Consider the following 21,399-nt stretch of genomic DNA (forward strand, 5'->3'; position numbering starts at 1 on the left):
ACTGTAAAATTAGTTCCAGTAAGTATTTTTGTAATACTTCATGATCGCATTACATTTATTGTTTTTGACTCGTGTTCACCGTTTTAATCTCGTTCTGAGGAAAGCTCAAGTTGGCACTGATTTTTACTTTGACCTGTTCTGTGCTGCCTGGATAAACTTTTAAATGACTGTTGTATTTTGGTCACTCCTGCCTTAAATGATGACCCTGCTGTTCCTTAGGGAAATATTTATCACGCATAATATTCAATACAATGGCAAAAAAATGACTGTTGTATTTTGGTCACTCCTGCCTTAAATGATGACCCTGCTGTTCCTTAGGGAAATATTTATCACGCATAATATTCAATACAATGGCAATGTACTATGTACAGTTTTGGTAGTGAATGTTGTGGATTTTTTTTTGTAGAACCTGTTTTGGTTTGTATAATTTAGTAATTATAGAGTGGTATATTTGATTTTTTAAAGATATCTCTTCGCAATCCATTAATGCTGGGGTCAAAAGCTCCAATTACAAAATAGGCAGTTTTGTACAATAGAGAAAAAAGTAATGTTTAAAGTTACAGCATGGATATATAGCACAAAGGCAACTAAACTACCTGCATCTGGAAGGTTCAGGTCTTCTGCCAAGGGATGATGTATGCTTCACTTAAAGTACCTCTGAAATTATGCCTATGAGCTTGTGCTAGTTGCAAAGGCAACTTACTTACTTTGCTCTCACCATTTTTTTGTTGCAATGTTAAACAATTTGTGCAACAGTCATCCATTCTGAAGTCCACGGATAAATGGGTAGAAAGAAAAAATTAAAAACAGTAATATGCAATTAAACATCAAAGAACCACAGACTCAAACATTACATACCATTTCTTGGATTTTAATCGTGGAGGAGGATTCCTGGGAATAAGAAACAGTGCCCTCATTGGATGCATGTCACAAAGAGCTGAAATAAAAAGAAAAAAAACAATGAAATCCCAGCTCAGGCATCCTTGTAAACATTGCAACCCTGGAAAATAATGCATTTCTAAACACAGGCCATCTTAAACATAAGTGTCTCTAGATTAAACTAATTATCTTTCTGTACATGTAGTGGAAAAGTAAACAAATAAAGCAAAGTGTTATACTGTTAAGACTCAATAAGCACAAGAGCCTGTATTCCTCCAAGCACCCCCACGAACTGGATACAACTAATAATTAACTACAGCTGACAAGCCTCAAGGGGTGCATGTTTTTATCTGGAAAATTCTGCAAGAGACAGCAAAGCATTCCTGCTCAGTTAACGAATTCATAAATGAGATGCCAAACAATGTTCCACCTTGTATTAAAAGGGTGGCAGAGATTACAATTTTGTTGCCATCACTGGGAACACACACTTCGGTTTTCTGAGATAATGCACCATGGATCAAGCTTCACAAATAAAAGTTTATAATGTACTCAGTAGCACTGTAGTGCATAAAACTCAAGATTTGTACTTGTAAGGTGTTTCTGTTGAGCTTACATCAAATATTTTATGCTTCCTTTGTCTTACAGTGAAAGGAGACCATTTTTCAAAATGAATATGAAGAAAATAACACTTTTGTATAATTTATTATTTACTTATTATTTGTTGACCAGGAATGTCCACTGGGCTTGAGACTCATTTTCAGTGGAGGCCCCGGGAGAAAAGCTCCAAGTTACATGAAAATCATTACATGAATTTGTAAGGAAACAATTACTTATAAAACAAGTGAAATAATACAGAAAACTATCTAAACAGCACAGATGATGTAAAAAGGCACAATATAGTAACAATGGAGCATTAGCATGTATGAAAATTATACAGTCAGAAATATTTAACAATACAGCTCAATTTTTTTTTTTTTGGGGGGGGGAGTAGGAAAAGTAAAGTACAGTTGTGTACCTACCATAAATGTAGATTTCGAGTGTATTCACTCTTGCAGTCATTACACTTGGCTACCCGCAGCCGGCCTGAATTCCAAAGTCCTGGTCTGGCGTTGGTTGCTGTCGCCTCTTCCCTGACGTCAGTGCGCCACAGGTATATAAGATGCAGCCGACACCATTTTCTTCAGTTCTTCTTGCCCCAGATGTCAGGTGCCCCCAAAAGGGTAGACTAAAAAACATTGCTTATAATAAGCAAGCACTAAAATAAACATTACCTTCATCTACAAGCAAATACACCACATAGGTTGTATAGAATAGAGAAGTACAGATAAAGAAAGGGGGATGGTGGGTGGGTAACCTGGACTGCAACATGAATACACTCGAACATCTACATTTATGGTAGGTACACAACTGTACTATGTTCATCGTGTTTCACTGTTGCAGTCATTACACTTGGGTTGAATCCCAAAGCTGAGGTTGGGCGGCTGGGTCTAAATAGAATTAGGAGTGGCTATGAGGCCCTGCAGAACTGCAGTGGCAAAGCCTGCTCTGGATTTAGAGTAGAGAGGTAAAAGTATGCACTAAAGTCCAAGTTGCAGCCTCCAAAATATCCTTGGTTGGTACTCCTCTGAGGAAGGCTGCTGAGGTGGCTGCTGCCCTGGTAGAATGTGGTCTAATGCCCTTGGGCAATGATTTGCCATGTTATGAATAGCAGAAACGAAAGCAGTGTCCTATCCATTTTGAAATAGTTTGCTTTGAGATAGCCTTTCCTTGTGATCCTGCAGCATATGCCACTAAAACTTGCTCAGTCTTTCTGAAAGCTTTAGTTTTGTCCAAGTAGAAGTGTAGCTGTCTGTCTATGTCCAAAGAATGCAGAAGTCTCTTCCCTTTATTCTGTGGGTTTGGGTAAAAAGTAGGCAAATGAATGGTTTGGTTAAGAGCCACACTGGACACTACCTTAGGCATAAATGTTGGATTTGTCCTTAGAGAAACCCTATCCGGATGGAAGATAACAGGTGGTTTCACAGCCATTAATGCCTGTAACTCTGAGACTCTTCTTGCTGAAGTTATTGCTAGGAGCAGAGCTGTTTTCCATTATAAGAATTTTATCTCAGCTGTATTGGCTGGCTCAAAAGAAGGCAGTGTGAGTTTTTCCAAGACAAAATTGAGGTCCCATGCAGGTACTGGTGCTCTCCTTGGAGGTCTTATGTTTTTGGCCCCGCTGAGGTACTGCCTAAGCAATGGATGTGAAAAAATAGGTGGGTCCGTATTGTAATGGACTGAAATGGCAGAGGCATGGATCTTAACTGATGAGAAGGATAGGCCTTTGTCCAGCATCTCAGTTAGATATTGTAAAATCTGAGGAATATTTGGAACAAGCATGTCAATTCCTTGTGCCTGGTTCCAAGCACAGAATCTCTTCCATTTTTCTGCATAAGATTTTCTGATGCTGGGCCTCCTGGCCTCCAAAATAACATCCATAACTGCTTTAGAGAGAGGTGTATTCTGAATGGTCACACTATCCGCCATGCAGCTAGATTTAGGGTTCTGAGTTGGCTGTGCAGGATCTGATTGTTTTGTTCGGTCAGTAAATGAGGAATTTGAGGCAACGTCCAGGCTGGGCCTTGAAATAAGCTCCTTAGGATTGGGTACCAGTGTTGGCGTGGCCAATCCGGGGCAATTAGTATCATTTGTGGCTTCTCTTGCCTGACCTTTAGGAGTACCTTGAGGAGGAGAGGCAGTGGAGGAAAGGCATATACTGTGAGGTTGTTCCAGCTGAAAGACAAAGCATCCACTTTCCATGCTTGTTTGTGATAAGTCCCTGTGCAGAATCTCTGAAGTTGGCAGTTGTGGGGGGAGGCAAAACGATCTGTGTCTGGGTGTCCCCATTTCCTTGTTATCATGTTGAAGATTTGTGGATCTAGTTTCCACTCATGAGGATCCATGAGGTTTCTGCTTAGTTCATCTGCCAGAGCATTTGTTTTTCCTGGCAGGAATTCTGCTTGCAGGTGTACTTGGTAGGTCAATGCTGTGTTCCACAAAATCATGGCTTGTCTGCAGAGGGGGGTAGGAATGTGTGCCCCCCTACTTCTTTATGTACCACATGACTGTGGTGTTGTCCATCTTTACCAGCAGCTGTCCTGGATGAAGTAGGTCCTTGAAGGCTGTAAGGGCATTTTGTACAGCTAGCATCTCTTTTTGATTGAAGTGAAGATGCCTTTGGCTTGCGGGCCATGTGCCCTGAATACATTTTCCTGCCATGTGGGCCCCCAGGCATAATCTGATGCATCTGTTGTTAGTGTTTGCCTGTTGTTAGTGTTTGCCTGGCTGTGGGTAAAGTGAATGGCTGTCCCTTGTTGTGGTGACAGGCCTGTGCCCACCATCGAAACTCCTGTTGCAGACAGGGAATGAGTGAAATTAATGATTCCAGGCTGTGGCAATGTTGAGTCCAAACTTTTTAGATACCATTGTAGTTTCCTCATATGCAGTCTTGCATATGGAATTAGCAGAATGCAGGACGCCATGTAGTCCAGAGCCTGCAGAATTTTTCTTGCAGATAACTGGGTCTTTGTTGCCATGCTTTCGAAGTAAGAAGTCAGTTGCCTTTGTCTGGCGTGAGATAAGCCATCTGGGGCAGTTGCATTTAAGCTTGCACCCAGGAATATTATCTCTTGAGAGGGTACTAGTTTTGATTTCTTTTCGTTTACTGTGTACCCTAGGCAAATTAGTAATCTTTTTACAAATGCCAGATGCTTTAGTAGAATGTCTTTGGTCTCTGCTTGAATAAGGTAGTCGTCCAAGTAGTGATATATTTGAATTCCTCTGTTTGCAAAATGCAATTACTGGTGCCAGGCGTTTTGTGAAGACCCTGGGCACAGTAGATAAGCCAAAGGGCAGTGCAGAGAATTGGTAGTGCATTGCGCCAATTATGAATCTGAGGTATTTTCTGCAAGATTGTCTGATTGGGACATGCAGGTATGCCTCTGAGGTCCAAAGTTACAAGCCAAGACTTCTTGCCCAGCATGGGCAGAAGCTGCTGCAGTCTCAACATTTTGAATTTTGGAACATCCAGAAAAGTATTTAGAATAGACAGGTCTAGAATTGGTCTCCATGCTTTGTCCTTTCTTGGTACTAAGAAAAGTTTTGAGTAAAATCCTTGTCCCTGCTCTTGTTGTGGCACTGGCTGAATAGCCCTCATGTCCATGAGAGATGAAACTTGTTTTTGTGCCTCTGCCCACGGATTGCGTGGCAGGTCTGGCATACCTTTTGCCTTTGGAAGGGTGTGAAAGTGGAACATGTAGCCCTGAGAGACTATATTTAAGACCCATTTGGCCTGGGTGATCATGTGCCAATTTTGTGAAAAAAGTGCTAGCTTTCCCCCTAAGGGTGCTGCCAAAAGATAAAAGCTTGGCATTGCCAGAGAGAAGTCATTGGGACTGTTTCCTATACGGCTGTGATTTGTCTTCTCCGCCTTTGGAGGTAGAAGCACTCCATTGTTTGGGCCTGTATGAGCCCTGGGGCTGTTGTCTGCCTCTAGGGAGTCTGTATCTGCCTCTTTGTGGCCTGTCTGACATGGGAAAGGACCAATTTTTTAGAAGGCCAGTTCCTGCTAAATCTGGGTGGCTGTACCTCTAAGAAATCCTTTACTGCCTGCATAAATTTAGCTTTATTCTACATTTTCTTCAACATCTCTTCTGCCTTAACACCAAACAAGGTATCATGCTGTAATGGAGCATCCAATAATTTTGCTTTAACATGATCAGGCAGAATCTGTTCCTTTAACCAAGCATGCCTTCTAATGACAGAACTTGTAACAGCGGCCCTGCAAGAGGCCTCCAGTGAATCAAAACCACATTGTAAAGTATGCTTTCCCACTTGTTCAGCTGCATGCAATAAATCCTGCATTTCCTTGTTCTCAGAACATTCAGAATTTGTCAACATTTTCTGTTTTAGCAGAGACATTAAGTATTGCTGATATTTAAGCATATGAAACTGACAATTTAAAGCCCTTACAGCCAAGGTAGCAGAAGTGTAAACTTTTTTCCCCCATCTGTCCAGTGCTCCTGAATCTCTATCTGTGGGGACAGGGTTTTTTGCAGTAGAGGCCTTGACCCCTTTGTGACCCTGAGATATAGTTTCTAGGTCAGCAGCAGGTTTTTATATAGAAATTTATGAGAATCTGGAACCCTGTAGTATCTAACTGGCTTAACAGGAGCAGGAGGTAAAGAGACAGTCCGGACTCTGAAAATACATCATCTACAATGTCTAGAACAGGTGGAATAGCAAGAGGTCTGTGCTGAGGTAGTAAAAGAAAGTCTCTGAGCCTTTTCTTAGATTCTGAGTAATCTTGGCTCTCTCAGTGGAAATGCTCCCTTCATAGTATGCAGGGTTTCCCCAAAGGAATAATCCTCAGAAGGAGAAGCTGAAGGAATAGATTCTTCAGCATCAGAATCCTCATAGGGAGGAATAGAGTATCCCTGTTCTGAAGAAGAGTCCGAGGAAATGGAAACCTGATCAGAGGAATCACATTCAGTGTCTTGCCTAGGCCTCTTATCAGGAGGGGGATGGGAACCCCTGATCAAAGTAATTAGGTCTTCGGCTATTTTGAGCATCTGTTTCTTAGGCATGGAAGTCTGTCCTGGAGAATGCTGTACTTGTTTCCTTGTCTTTAAAGCTGTTTTAGTCTTTGTCTTGGATGCTGAAGTTGGCTTGATGTAAAGCTGTGTAGGTCTGAAAACATCCTCAGAAGCTGATGCCTCCTCAGCGGCTCTGGACCCATCTGAGGGATTAGTTTCCGAAGGCCCAATACCTAGAGTATCCAGAGGTCTAGTTGTCTCCACGTGGGAGTCAGAGGCGGCCTGTGGCTATGAGGTAACGGGTGTCAGGGGCTGCGAAAGCGCCTCACTGAGAACCGGCGACTGGCCTAGAAGAGGCTTTGTCATCTGTTTTGGACCTCGGATGCCTGTCCTTTTCTTTTTCCTTGCGCTTTGTATGAACTCCGGTCATCGGCTGTTCCGACGGCATTATATAGTTAAACCTTCGGCCAAAGTAATGAAATGCAAAATCGTACCAACGCTTAATAGTGGGTTGGTTAAATCTAGCACAAAACCGACAACTAGCAACGTCGTGGTCAGGGCGTAGGCAAGGAATACAGTAAGAATGAAAATCCTTATGAGGTATTTGCTTCCTACAAGAAATACAATTGATAACTTTTTCTGACATCGGTCTGGAGCAAGAAAACAGTTTCCCTAACGGGGTACTTAGCTTTAAAGAAGACTTCGGATCGGATCTGAAATTCGATTTTGAAAATCTCAGGAGTCAGCCGACCGGCACTTGCGAACTGCTTTTGCTTCTGGCACCGCGCGGCAAGAAAGACTGAAGAAAATGGCGTCGGCTGCATCTTTTATACCCCTAGCGCACTGACGTCAGGGAAGAGGCGACAGCAACCGACACCAGACCAAGACTTTGGAATTTAGGCCGACTGCGGGTAGCCTGCCAGCAGGATAACCCAAGAGTAATGAATGGAACAGTGAAACACGATGAACATACAAGATGATATAACCTAATGTTTAAGTTTTTGTTCTAGAAACCAACCTCTGCCTGAAACAAGGAAAGAGGCTTCACAAAGCTAAGCCCAACCCTGAGAAAAAGCTGAATGACATAAAATAATAAAAACACTGTGCGTTTAGGAAAACATTAAATGATGTCATCTTGTTTACTTTATTTGTTGCTTACAACTGAACCCTGCTATTGTAGCTACAGTGTGAAATCTCAGAGGACAGCTGAACACTTAAGAATTCAAATATACATGCAAAAACTGAACCATGGAAGAAATAACTATACTGAAAATCTGCATTTTCATATTTATGCAGCTGTGACCTGCAGAAACAATACTAATTAATGTCACAATCTCAAAACTAGGGATTAGACTATAATGCAAGAAAGCACAGTTGTGTGAGGACACTCACCATAACCTTGGATAATTAGACTGTCGATGTAGTAAACATATTTTCCAGGCAATATAAATAGCCTTCCAGCCAGCCAATAAAAGAATTATGACACTCTAGAATGGCTCAGGCTTATCTCCTCATGCAGAGAATGTCTACCACAAATTTTGCTGTAAGTGGAGCATAACACACAGCATCTTCTATTCATTTATGGAGGTCACCAAGTGCATCTGTAATTTTTACCTGTGCACTAGGAGTTTGGGGGGGGGTCTGACAGTTCTAGTAACGAGATTAAATCTATTACTATTCACTAACATCTAAGCCAAACACACTTGGTCCTCTACACACCTCACACACTAGGCTAAAGATGTATTACCCCGGCGCAGTTATGACCCATGTTAAACCAAGCTACACTGAAAGGTGACTACAGCAAATTGTAGGTTATGCTATAAAATTACTGCTGCTGACCACAAGTTTGCCTTCTCACAGAAAGCAAAGGATATGACCATAAGGCAAACTCACTGAACCACAATTTTGAGTATGCCCCTTTCCTCAGAAATATTAAGTGCGTGTGTGCATATGTATACATGTATGTATACATGTATGTATGTATTTGTGTGTATATATATAGATATATATATATATATATATATACATACACAAAGACATCTCAACCGTACAGAATTCCTCGGTATTTCCTAGTTTTAAGGGCAAAATAGTGGGGTGCCACGAATTCCCGAGTGGCCTTTTTGAATCCCGAAGTATGCAGTTAGTGGCGAGGTAGCATTGTGCTTTTTTCCCCCCAGAGAATTTCTCACTAAAGGGGTAGGTTTTAACAAAACATTATCGTACTTTAGGATGCATAAACACATATTCTCATTCATTATAACCATCCCTGATTAAACTTAAAAACTTCAGAAGTTAGAACTAATGCACGTCTGCAAAGATTAAGCTACACTCACTTAAACTAAAGTAAAACAGAACAAAACACAGCAGTGCCTGAATACTGATGCATACATACGACGAAAGTCCCTGGTGTGTCACACCACTAGCCTTTCTTCCTTCCCAGGTATTCTCTGACAGGTGAATAGAATACATTACTGTGAAAATGAGAACGGACTCACTGCGCACAGTATTCGTACCTCAGTACTAAAAAGTCTTACTGAATTTTCCAATATATAGGCAATGTCATCCTGTACACAGCACCCAAGTACGTGAGGGCAATCCTTGAATGCAAACTCTTCTAACGGCAGTAGCAGTTTCTCCTCCTTGGTTTCGGTGAACAATCTGCTTAAGCCAGAACTGCACCTGGGACGGGTGAAGAGAGAGGTGAAAGCTAGCGGAGATGAGTTGAGGAGTTCTTGCTCTTCCTGCCGTCACTGGAGCATTGCCACCATTTGAGATGAACAGACAGTGGTGAACTGATCATTGATTGTTGCCACTTTCTCCTCCTTGGGTTTGCATTCACCACATGTCACCCACAGCCCCCAGCCAGCCGCAGTGTAACCAGAAAAATCCCTATCCATCAGACATGATAACTCCTCAGTCAACATATGGAGATCCTCCAGAAGGGCCTAAATGAGACTGATGCATGGTGTCAAAGCCATGGTCTCAAGCTAAATGCAAACAAATGCATAGTAATCCCCTTTGGAAAAAACATAGTACCTGCAAACTACAACATAGGAGGTAATCCCCTGAAATCTGAAGAAATAAGGGATCTAGGGACCCAAGTAGACAGTCAGCTTTCCTTTGATAACCATATTGTCAAAGTGGTTAGAAAATCCTTCTATGTGACCCATCTGATCAAGAAAGGGTTTGCATCAAGATCTAAGGATGTAATGGTGCCCCTCTACTCTGCCCTCATCAGACCCATTATTGAGTACAATGCAACAATTGGAATGTACCTGGCTAGACATCTCCAGCAGCTGGAGAGACCACAGAGGTACCTAACCAAGAGGATTACTGGCCTCAAACAGTTGCCCTATGCAGCACAATTGAAAAAGCTAAGACTGTTCTCTGTTGCATACCGCTTTCTCAGAGGCGATCTCTGTCTAACGTACAGAGCCATGTCCAACCCAGAATTGTTGAACAAGCTCCATCTTAGCAAAACCAAATCTACTCAAGCTACATGCTCTAGGGATATAAACCTCAACACAACAATGAATAGAACATGCTGGAGGAATAGATTCCCTTCGCAGAGACTTCCCTTACTATGGAACAGAGTCCCGATCTACATAAGACAGAGCCCCTCACTATCACTCTTCAAGAGGAACCTTGGATGGGTAACAGAAAGTTCACACCGGGAACACACCAACAGCACTACTAGATAGGGGCCAAGGGTACTAGCTGCTAGTACAAGGGTCTAAGGAACTACTAAAGGGGCGGTGAATACCGCACAATGTGGCTGGGCTAATATATGCCTTCGGGCAGATAGCCCAGTACCAACCTATGAACCTATTATTATGGCACTTATTTTAGCAAGTACACCTCCAACAATAAAGCAGAAACAAGAAGTTATGTACTCATCATAACGTTCGATGTATGTAGTCCATCTCGCCTCACATTCTTACCCGTGGGTTCGGAGCAACTCGGCCAAACTTTTCTAGCTCGAAGTCTTCTAATGGCTGGGCTAAGCAGGTAGCCCATGCTGCACTGCTCCATATCCCCAGATCTAGTTTGCTGCGAACACTCATTCATACCCCATGCATAACAACATCCAAGTAAAGAAGAATAAACTAAAGGTGAAGGGAACTCTATAAATCAGACCTAACCTCCAGATCCTCCAGGAAGGGGGAAGGTGGGAGGGTAAGTAAGAATGTGAGGCAAGATGGACTACATACATCGAACGTTATGGTGAGTATATAACTTCTTGATGTTATGTAGTCCAATCTCGCCTACATTCTCACCCGTGGGACAGCGTCCCTAACACATACCATCCTGGGAGGCTCATAGGAAGATACTCCTGAGTACTGTGGAACCAAAGAAGACCTGCCCCTAGATACCACGTCCAACTTGTAATGAGTAATAACTGTGTGAGGAGATGCCCAAGTAGCTGCCGCACAAATATCACACAGACAATCTGGCTTGATAGGCTGTAGATGTAGATACAGCCCGAGTAGAGTGAGCCTTGACCAGAAACGGTAGATCTTTACCTCCTGAGGAATAAGCAAAACAGATGCAGCTGGATATCCATCTGGATAGGGTGATTTTGGAGACAGGGGACCCAATTTTATTTTCCGAAAAGGAGACAAACAGTTAATCAGATTTTCGGAGATCTGAAGTTCGGTGCAGATAGAAACATAAGTGTCTGTGTACATCCAATTGATGAAATTTAAATTCTGCCTTGTTTGAAAAATGGGGAACAAATACTGGCAACTCAATAGATTGATTAAAATTAGATATGGACGCCACTTTAGGAAGAAAGGAAGGGTTTGATCTAAGAGAAACCCTGTCCTTATGAAAGATCAAGTATGGAGGTTTGATAGAAAGAGCATGAATTTCTGAAACTCGCCTGGCTGATGTGATGGCTATTAAAAAGGCAGTTTTCCAGGTCAATAATTTTAAGTCATAGGTAGCTGCAGGCTTGAAGGGTGGTGAAGTAAGGGCTTGCAGGACAAAATTTAGATCCCAGGGCATGATAAGTTCTGAGACCGGAGGATGGAATAACAGAGTGCTCTTCAGGAATGCCTTACAGAGTCTGTGAGCCATCAGACTAGGCTAATTAGCAACATGAAAGTTAGAAATCGCTGCCAATTGAACTTTACTGGTAGCTGACGCTGAGCCCTGATGGAAAAGCATAGACAAAATCTCCAAGACTGAAGCAATTGGGGCTGTGTAAGGGTCAATTCCTTGGGTATGAGCCCAAATAGAAAACCTCTTCCATTTGCTAGAATAAATCTTCCTAGTACAGGGCTTATGAGAGGAAGATAAAATAAGAACTATCTCAGGTGAAAAGTGATGAAGCCTAACTAACGACGGAAGTGGGGTAGCCAGGCTGTCAACCGGAGGGTCCGCAGAGAGGGGTGGAACTGTCCCGACATGTGTCAGTAAATCTGGTTGTGGGTCCAGAGTCCAAGGTGTGTCCACAATGTAGGGGTGGAGAAAGGGGAACCAGACTTAACGAGGCCAGTGTGGAGCAATCAGAATCATTTTGCTTCCCAAGGATTGCGCTTTCTGAATCACTTTTGATAGCAAGGGAAACGGAGGGAAAGCATAAAGCAGGCCAGAGAGCCAATCGTGAACTAGAGCGCCCCTGGGTGACTCCCCCTGTGGGGGGATCAGCATGAAGTAGCTGCTGCATTTGGCATTGAGGGGGCTGGCAAAAAGGTTGCGGCAAGGCTGACCCCATATGCTGAAGATTCGTTCTGCAACTAGACGATTCAGGGACCACTCGTAAGGCATCAGAATAGCTCTGCTTAGCCTGTCCGCTATCACGTTGGACTTCCCCGGAATGTGCGTTGCCACCAGAGACTGCTGGGAAGATATTGCCCACTGCCACACTCGCATGGCCTCTCTGCACAGGGGGTATGATCTGGTTCCCCCGTTTGTTCAGATACCACACCACTGACATGTTGTCCGAGTGTATTGCAAAAGTCCCTAGAGGTAAGAAAGCTCTCAAGTGCCTGCAATGCAAGTAGCACCACTCTCATCTCTAGGACGTTGATATTGAGATGTATCTCGTGATCTTGCCACATCCCTCGGACTGTCCTGCTGAGATAATGCCACCTCCACCCCATCTGGGAGGTGTGTGTGGTCACTGTGGCAACCGGGGTTGGTGGAATAAAGGGTTTTCCCCTGTTCAGATTGTTGGTGCAAAGCCACCGACTGAGATCCTGTTTGCATCTGTCCATGAGCAAAATAGGGTGGGAAAGTGGAAGTTTTTGGAGAGACCATTGAGCAAAGAGGAGCCATTGAAGGAGCCTCATGTGGAATCTCGCTAGAGGGAGCAACATTAATTGTTGCTGCCATAGTCCCCAGGAGTTGAAGAAACCACCTTGCCTGCGCTTTCCTCAGGGGTAGCAGGGCGTGCACCTGTTGCTGTAAGACTCTGATTCTTCTCTGCGGTAGAAAGGCTCGCATCTGAACGGTGTCTAATTCTGCACCTATAAAAATGACACGCTGTCAGGGCAATAAGGCAGATTTTTCCCAGTTCAGTGTTATGCCCAACTGCTGACAGAGAGTGATGGTAGCATCCCTGGTTTGGATTAGTAGATGCCTGGTGGGGGCGGTAAGGAGCCAGTCCAGATACGGAAACACTTGGAATCCTTGACATCTCAAGTGAGCTGTTACCACCGCCATACACTTGGTGAACACCCTGGGGGCTGTGGTGAGACCAAAGGGCAGGGCTCGAAACTGGAAATGACTGGCTCCCAGCTGGAAGCGTAGGTGGCTCCTGGATGCCCTGTCCATTTTGACATGGTAGTAAGCATCCTTGAGGTCGATGGAGCACATCCATACTTCTTCTCCCAACAATGGGAGAATCGATTGTAGTGTGACCATACGGAACCTGGACTTCTGTACATAGTTGTTCAGTTGGCTGAGATCTAATATGGGTCTCAGGTCCCCTGTTCTTTTCAGCACCAAAAAGAATCTTGAGTAAGTCCCTAATTGGATCTGGTCTGAGGGGACATGCTGGATGGCTCCCATTCCTAACTGCTTTGAAACCTCTGAAGCTGCGTGATCCCTTTGGGTGGAACGTCCGGGATTTTTCTGACTGGAGGGGGGTCTGACGAAAAGGGGATGACATAACCTCCGGAAATTATTCGTAATACCCATCGGTCCTGGGTGATGCTTTGCCAGGCTTCCAGGTATAACGATATTCGACCCCCGACTGGCTCTGGAAACGCACAGTCGGGCATCCAATTAGGAACGATGGTAGGGAGAGCCGTGAAAGGAATCGTGGTCTCCCGAATTGTGGGGGCCCCCTCTGCTTCTAGGGTGGCATCTCCCTGAATAACTTCCCCCTCCTCTGCCTCTGGAGGGGGACTCACCTTGTGCACCAGGAAAAAACCTCTGTGATTTTTTTGAACCACGTCTTCCCACCCCTCTGGGCCTTGGGGTACGGCCTAGAGGGAAGGGAAAAATGGACCTCTACAGCAGACAGAGTCTTTCCCTCTTGCTCACATCTGGTGAGGGTGTCTTTCACTTTGGTTCCGAACAAAGAACCACCATCACAGGGGGTGTCAGTGAAAGAAGACTTGAAGGGCCTCCACGAAATGACAAAGACACATCCAGGCTTGCCTTCTAAGGGCGACTCCTGAGCTTGCTGTCCTACTCGCTCCCTTGGCTGCATATGAAATGAGCCGCATGGAGGAGTTAACGATGGAATTGAGGGTAGACACCTGGACGTTAACCGTCTGGGCCACCGCCTCAGGCACGTTACCCGCAAGAGCATCTCCTAACTCCATGAGGAGATCTCTCTGGAGCAGAGTAAATTGACACAGGTAGTTCAGCAACCGTAATGTAAATGTTGCTGATGAGAGGGTACGCTTCCCGTACTGGTCCATGGTCCTAGACTCCTTGTTAGGAGGATGGACAAAGGAAGAAGTCTCTGCTACTTCCTTCTGAGTGGCCGCCGCCACCACCATGGCATCCACAGGGACTCCTTTGGACAAAAACTCCTTAACCGGGGGAGCAGAAAGAAATTTATTGGGTCTCCTGGGTACGGGTTACACAGAATCAGGGTTCTCCCACACCCTTCAACAAATTAAATCCAGGAGCTCAAAGGGTGGGGGACACCCAGGAGGCGGAGGGCTGAGCACCAAAGGCCTTCAGGAAGACTGACTCCTCCTCGGAGGGGGCTTTGGACGGCCAGTCACCTCTTTGTTTCAATATCTCCAGGATGTCTGAGAAACATCAGAGGATGTCTTGGGGGACCCCTCCGATTCCTCAAGGTCAGTATCTGAGGTGAGAGACTCATCCTGGGAGTCTATGTGCTTCCTCTTGCACGTTTTCTTTCTAGGGGGCTCCTCAGGCAGGAACTCTGAAGGGCCCTCAGAAACTTGGGGACCACTCGTGGGGGTATTCCTAGGCCTTGGGGCTCCGCTGTCTATAGATAGGTGGTGATCAGAGGTGCTCACCGGAGTAGCAGGGGACAGAATGACCGACCCGCATGGTGTAGCTGACGATCTGGCCAGCGCAGTCCGCATGGCCTCAAAGGCAGCCCCCCCCCCGTGTCAGAGGACCGGCCAGCCTCAGAGACCATGACAGGAGTCGGGGTTCCTCGAGCCGAGGCACTGAGCGGGAAACTAGGAACCGAAATGTGTCCCGAGGTGTCCCCCATCGGGCCCGACTGAAGAATCCAGAGTCCCGAACCCTGTGGACGGCGCCGACTGGGTCGGAGCCGATGTTGGCACCGATAGGCCCGTTGGGGCCATCAGAACAGACCTAGGAACATCACATGGAGTGGAACATTCTGGCTCCAAAGACAGAGATGCGCGCGGAGGAGGAATGATCGAAGAAGGTATCGGGACGGGCTCCGGAGCTGACTTGGACAGAGCCGAAAACAATTTTGCCAAAACCGGTGACTGAAGGAGCCTCTGCACCACCCTATCGACATCCACATCTGAAAGAGTCCAGGAGGATTTGGAGGACAGGGAGATCGAGATCTCCTCTCAGGTGACACTGGTCTAATACTGGACAATCGGCTCTGAAGAGGTTCCAATATAATTGGAGCCGATGCCGGTTCCATCAACACCAACACTTCCTGCGGCCCCAAGGACAGTGGAGCCGAGGAGGTCGAAGCAAGTTTTGTGACTTTCTCTGGTGGCTCCGAGGAAACTGAAGTAGCTGGAGATCTTTTTTTTTTTTTGACTTTGAGGATTTTGATTTAGAACTGGAAGCAGAATCCATGACCTCTTCGAACGAGGGTTCCAAGAGTCCCTTTAGAATTAGCTTATTCTTTCTTTCTTGGAGCACCCTGGGACTAAAAGCATGGCAGAAGCTGCAGGACTCCTGCAGATGGATTGCTCCCAGACAAACGCACACAGAATGCCCATCGGTGATGGACATCTTGTAACCACACTTAGAGCACTTTTTAAAACCCAAAGGTTTGTGCTCCTTGGAGTCTATGGACATATTTTAAAAAGGCAATCACAAATACCAAAACAATGAACAAGTCACTATCTGACAGGAAAAACGACACAGACATGCAAAACACCACTAAGCGCAGGAACAAATTTTTCACAACACAGCACACACAATCCTCAGAAGGGACACACACGGAGACGACTACGGCTAAAAACCTCTAACTAAAATGTTTTTTGACCACGTATACAGAAGGGAAACAGACACTAAAACCTCTAACTCAAACAGTTTTAGAAGCGAAACAACACAGGACAAGAGGGGAAGGACTAGGTCCTCTAACTGAAACGGGCCTAGCCCGATAGAACAGCTAGTGGGATACCACAAACCACAATCACACTACAGAAATACCAACACAACACCAATTAGAAATAGCTATTAAAATAGCTTTTTGTTTGTAGCAAGTTCTCAGAATAACAAGAAAAAAGGGTACTTAGCCACAGCCAAGAGCGAGACCACGTCCGAGCTACACGAGTGGCAAACGAGATCTGGGGATATGGAGCAGTGCGGCATGGGATACCTGCTTAGCCCAGCCAAAAGAAGACTTCGAGTTAGAAAGGTTTGGCCGAGTCGGAGCCGATATTCGGCTCCGAACCCACGGGTAAGAATGTAGGTGAGATCGGACTACATAACATCAAGTGTTTCGCTGGTCTTCATGTGGTTGGATTGTCAGTTTTGTTACATTAGCATAATGATTGAAAATAATTAACACTTTTAGTGCAGTAGTCTTTTTGACTGCAGTTTTGGTTCTTAGCAGTAGACTTACTAAATGCATAGCTGTTAACTGGAACTTTACCAACCAGCAGGCAGTGGACCGGAGCTGTGCACAGTTGCACAGACTAACTTCTGCTAGCCTATGCCCACAGGATGGAAATAATTACCTCCTAAACCTTGAGGTAAGTAAAAAGGAAAATGTGTATTATTGTATGGGAGGCCAGCAAAGGCATCAGAAACGATTCTGAAATCTGCTGCAGCCTGCCCTGCACACTTTTTATTTTTAAAAACGGCATATTACTTCCGTCCAGCACTTGCCTTCTGTATAATTCTTGTACAATCCAGGGAAATTAGGCCAGTCAACTTTAAATAGGCAACTTCCATAAAAAGAGTATGAATTTAATTCTGTTATTGGCTTGGTGTAGCAAATTAGTTGAGGCGCGTGTGTCATTCTGTGTACTGAAGTCATTTAATGACCTGATTAGAGTAAAGGCTTTGTCAAGAAGTGAATCTCTTCTGACTCACTGGCACTTATCTTGGGAATGTGAAGGTACAGTAAAAAACATGTCTTTCAGTCTGTTCACATCTCCTATGCTTCTGTTCTAGTGTGTATAACAACTACAGTCAGCTGTAGCCATAGTTAATTTTGCTCTAGTGGTGTGAAGCTGTTTAACGAATTTGATATTGCATAATGCGGATTGTAAAAGTGTGTGTGGGGGGGGCGTCATAGGCAATACACAGCATAACTTCAGTGTTTTACCATCTGCTTCTTTCCCTGTAACTGCCAGCACTTCAACCATTGGCTGTTATCAAAATTGGTTTATCAGCTTCCTGTTCATCAGAGTGCAAACAGTAACCATCCCACACATTTGCTGTACACTTTTTGTTGATTTACTGTAGTGTGTGCTTTTCTTATCTGGCACAGTGGCACTGCAGTGCATTATTCACATTTATGATACTGAGTCAGGGTTAATATCTGTTTTGCACACAATTCATTAACAGACCGGGTCAGGTAATACAAGTTACACAGTGACAGTGTCCTAAAGTTTCATAGGGTGACTAGTATTGTCAATGGAGCGGAGTTGCTTAGTCACAGGTAACTCGTGTAAAATACATTTACTGATTTAATTGTGAAAAATAAGGACCATATTTGAAAAAGCACATTTACCAGTCAGTCATTTGAATGTTTATTATTTCCTCCACTTTTGTATTCCAATATACCTCCACTTTTTGTAATAATTCTGCAAGTTCTGAGGTCTTTACAATGGCTGCTGGAAGGGACAGATGTGGCAAACCATCTGCAAATTATTTTCTTTTTAGTCACAAAGGCTGCAAGCTAACAGAGAGCTGGGGATATGTGACTTTAACCTCTTTTTGGTGTACAATGCATCACTTTGGCATGGGGGAAGACAGCCATACTATTTTTCTGTTCACGTTTGAGACGTCGTGCTTGAACTTAAACACGTGAACTCTCTGTACTAGAAAGAGACTTTCATTATGTTCAAGGTGTGTGCATGGTGGGGCTGGGGTGGAGACCAGACCAGATGTCTCTTTCGCACTTTTTACCTGCAGTTTCAAGATAAACTTTATATGGCTGTGCAGGTTTTTTGCTCACAGCGTGGCAACATAGTTTCATTACCGATAATCTGAAGTCATGTTCTGGAGTTTATAACTGTGTATATAATTGGTGAAAGATGTCAAGATGATGTGGTGATAAAAGTGCCCCTGGTTCATTGCTAGAATAAAAAGGACTGCTGTGGATCATAATAACCCAATTTTGGCTACCCAGGTGGATGCTGCTAAACTTGACATTGATTGAGACAGATGAACTTCGTTTGGAGTGTGTGTGTGTGTGTGTGTGTGTGTAATGGCCCAGTTAAGTATACCAGGTAGTTAGTGAGTGTTACTCAGGCTCAAACCCTGTACCTTAGGTACAAGAACCTGAATTCCCTACTCATACCACCACTTGTATTCAGTATTTGAAATGCTTGGCTCTTTGGTCTGTTCCTCTTAAAATTTGTGGTTTTCTAGCAAATTAGTCAGAACTGAATTAACTAGCCATTTAAGTTTCAGTCTTCCTAACACAAATCATTTTATTCTGCAACTTTTCTAAGATTATACAAGCAATGTTTAAAATGTGTGTCTGGTTTTGGAGCTTCCCCCCAAAATAAATTTTGGCTTTTTCCAGATTTATTGTGCTGAACAGTTCTTAAGCAGCACTAAACTTCTCTACCGCTGATGTCTAGTCTGTGTTGTTAGTAGCACAACAGGTAGAATATTCTTTTTGCTGCAGAAGACTGTGGGTTCTATTCCCACAGTATGTAGATGGATTGCAGATACTGTACTGTGTTGTACTTTTAAAGGGGATGGATGCTGTTGTCCTGAGAATGTCTTCTTCGGTGGAGATACCTAGTAACTATGAACCTGTTATCAGCTTGCCATCCATTCCCTATTGTAATATTACTAGCTGTGAAGATTGGTAGAGATGGGTGAAGGCTGCTGCCTAGTCAAATAGAATTTGGTACATAATTCTATCATTTGTAACTACTGTGAAATATTGAACTTAAAACTATGAGGTAACATTGCCCTCTGCTGTAAAGAAAGCTAAGTCACACATTTCTTGTTGGTCCTTTGAAATTAAAATGATTTCATCACTGCCTTTGATGTTTACAAGTCAGCTTCAGGCCGGCTAGATGAAGGCTTCCTGCCTATTGTTTTAAGAATAAAGTTAATGACCAGAAAGTGTAAAAGAATGTAAATGCAGTTTCTGTCATCCTGGGAATACCAAGAAAGTGTGAAATGATGTAATGTTTTATCAGAACTGCAGTTTCAATTTAAACAGTGAGAACCAGAGATTATTAAGCATTTTTGTCTGAACATCTAACTCAGCACTCTGCCTGTTGTCTTATGTAAGTTATTTTAGAAGTGTGTTTTCTTGTAGATAGCTAGAAGCTATAAAGATTAGACTAAGTGTTTTTCTGTGATGTCAGAACTGTACTACAAATTTATTTTAAGTATTTCTGTGTGATTTCTGAACTCTTGACTAGCACTGTCTGTGTAGTAGAAAGTATTGTCTTGTGGTTTTAATTATTTATTATTAAATATTTTAAAACCTTTTAACTGTGGCTGGTTTGTGTAGAGATAATTTAAGCTCTTTAGACTACTTGTATGCCTTTGGTAAAACTGTACATACCAACTGGATAATAATATTGCACAGTAACAATTGGACACCCTTTTAAAGGGCCTTTGAGTAGCTGATAAATATTAGTGGGTGGTGGCAGCTGGTACTACTGTATAGTCTGGAAGAAAGAGGCACAGCTGGAGAACCTGTGCCAGCCTTCCTCAGGAGTGTCTGTGTGGTTGTATAAACTCTTATCTCAAAGTGTGTGTGTGTGTGTGTGTGTGTGTGTGTGTGTGTGTGTGTGTGTGTGTGTGTGTGTGTGTGTGTGTGTGTGTCAGCGACTTGGGCAGGGACACAAAGCACTGGTTGGACAGAGAGGGTGCTAGAGGTTTTAGCTTGCCCACTAGGCTGAGATCTGGACCCTATAGCTGTGCCAGTGGGGAGTCTTACTGGGGACCTGGGGAGCAAGGCAGCGACCAGCCCCAGGACTAACTGTGATCTCTGTGTGTTCTTAAGGGAAAATGCACTTTACTGTGTGGATTTGTTATCCTTTTCCCCTAAATGAGATGCCCCTCTCTGGTGTTAGTGGTGAGGATTGAGGCTCCTTGATTGCTGGGTCAGGGCACGGGTGTCACACTATCTTATTTTTTTAATGCAACAGGCAATTTATTCCTCAAGGGCAACAGGCACTTTACTTGCAGATGAAACAATGAAATTCAAAGTTGTTTGCTAGCAGCAACCTCTTCATTAGTTACACATCTCTTTAATGTGGAATTATTTAGATGACTCACTTCTACAGATATTGTGCATGTTTACTGATACTGGTGGATTGTAGAAGTCTGAGTAGACTTTTATGGTGGAAATGTTCGGAATTGGGCAATTTTATCATTAGTTCATGCATTTTGTTTCACTGCTTAAGGGGGAAAATGTTCAAAACAATAAATTTAAAACTCGCTCTAAGAAGTGGATTTTATTATTCAGGGAATGTAACTTAATACAGTCAGGAAGGACCATCGATGAACATGCGCATGTTGCGTGTGCAAGGGGCCTATGACTTGAAAACAGCCCAAAGGTAATCTTTATCCATCACTGGCCAGATGCATTTTTTTTTAAAGTGGGCTCCAATGCCATTTCAATGAATGTGAGTTTACTTTCAAGGGCAGAGAAGTTTTAATGCTTATTCTATTTTCATTGTGAGACTTTATTGCTTTGTTTAGCAGATGTGCTATAAAATCTAAAATAAAAGTTTTAAATGAAATCCAAATAATCGTAGTAGAAGTAAAGCAGTATACACATTACAATGTTTATGGTAAATGGGGTAAAATAATCAGGTAATGGGACACTGGAATGGCTGCAGGGGGGAAGGGTTGTGTATGGGGGACCCCATTCGACCATGATTTTGTGAGGGAGGAAGGGCGGTGAACTCAAAGACGTCCCTGGGTGGCACAAACTCTAACTTGATCAGTAGGCCATGGAGAATGACTTTGGGAGGTCCTAGACTCTTAGCAAACTATAATATTATTTTGTTAGAATAGAATATTGCCTACCATTAAAATGCCCTACTTTTACAACAAAACCCATAGACTGCAAGTCACCAAAAACAAAATCCTAAGGTTCATCATCTTCTCCATTCCCAGTGATCATCATTGCTACACATTT

The 21,399-nt window shown here is 43.6% G+C and overlaps 1 protein-coding gene across 1 annotated transcript in view; it reads right to left on the minus strand.

Moving 5' to 3' along the window:
* Positions 1–21,399, minus strand: part of MAP4K4 (mitogen-activated protein kinase kinase kinase kinase 4) — a 3,343,981-nt gene that overhangs the window by 2,418,934 nt on the left and 903,648 nt on the right. The window contains exon 10 of the mRNA XM_044071965.1: positions 859–937. Within this exon, the coding sequence (XP_043927900.1) occupies positions 859–937 (79 nt within the window). The remainder of the gene's footprint in view (positions 1–858; positions 938–21,399) is intronic.

The sequence above is a fragment of the Protopterus annectens genome, chromosome 5.part0, assembly GCF_019279795.1.
Source record: "Protopterus annectens isolate FY-2018-M chromosome 5.part0, PAN1.0, whole genome shotgun sequence".
Lineage (NCBI taxonomy): Eukaryota > Metazoa > Chordata > Ceratodontiformes > Protopteridae > Protopterus > Protopterus annectens.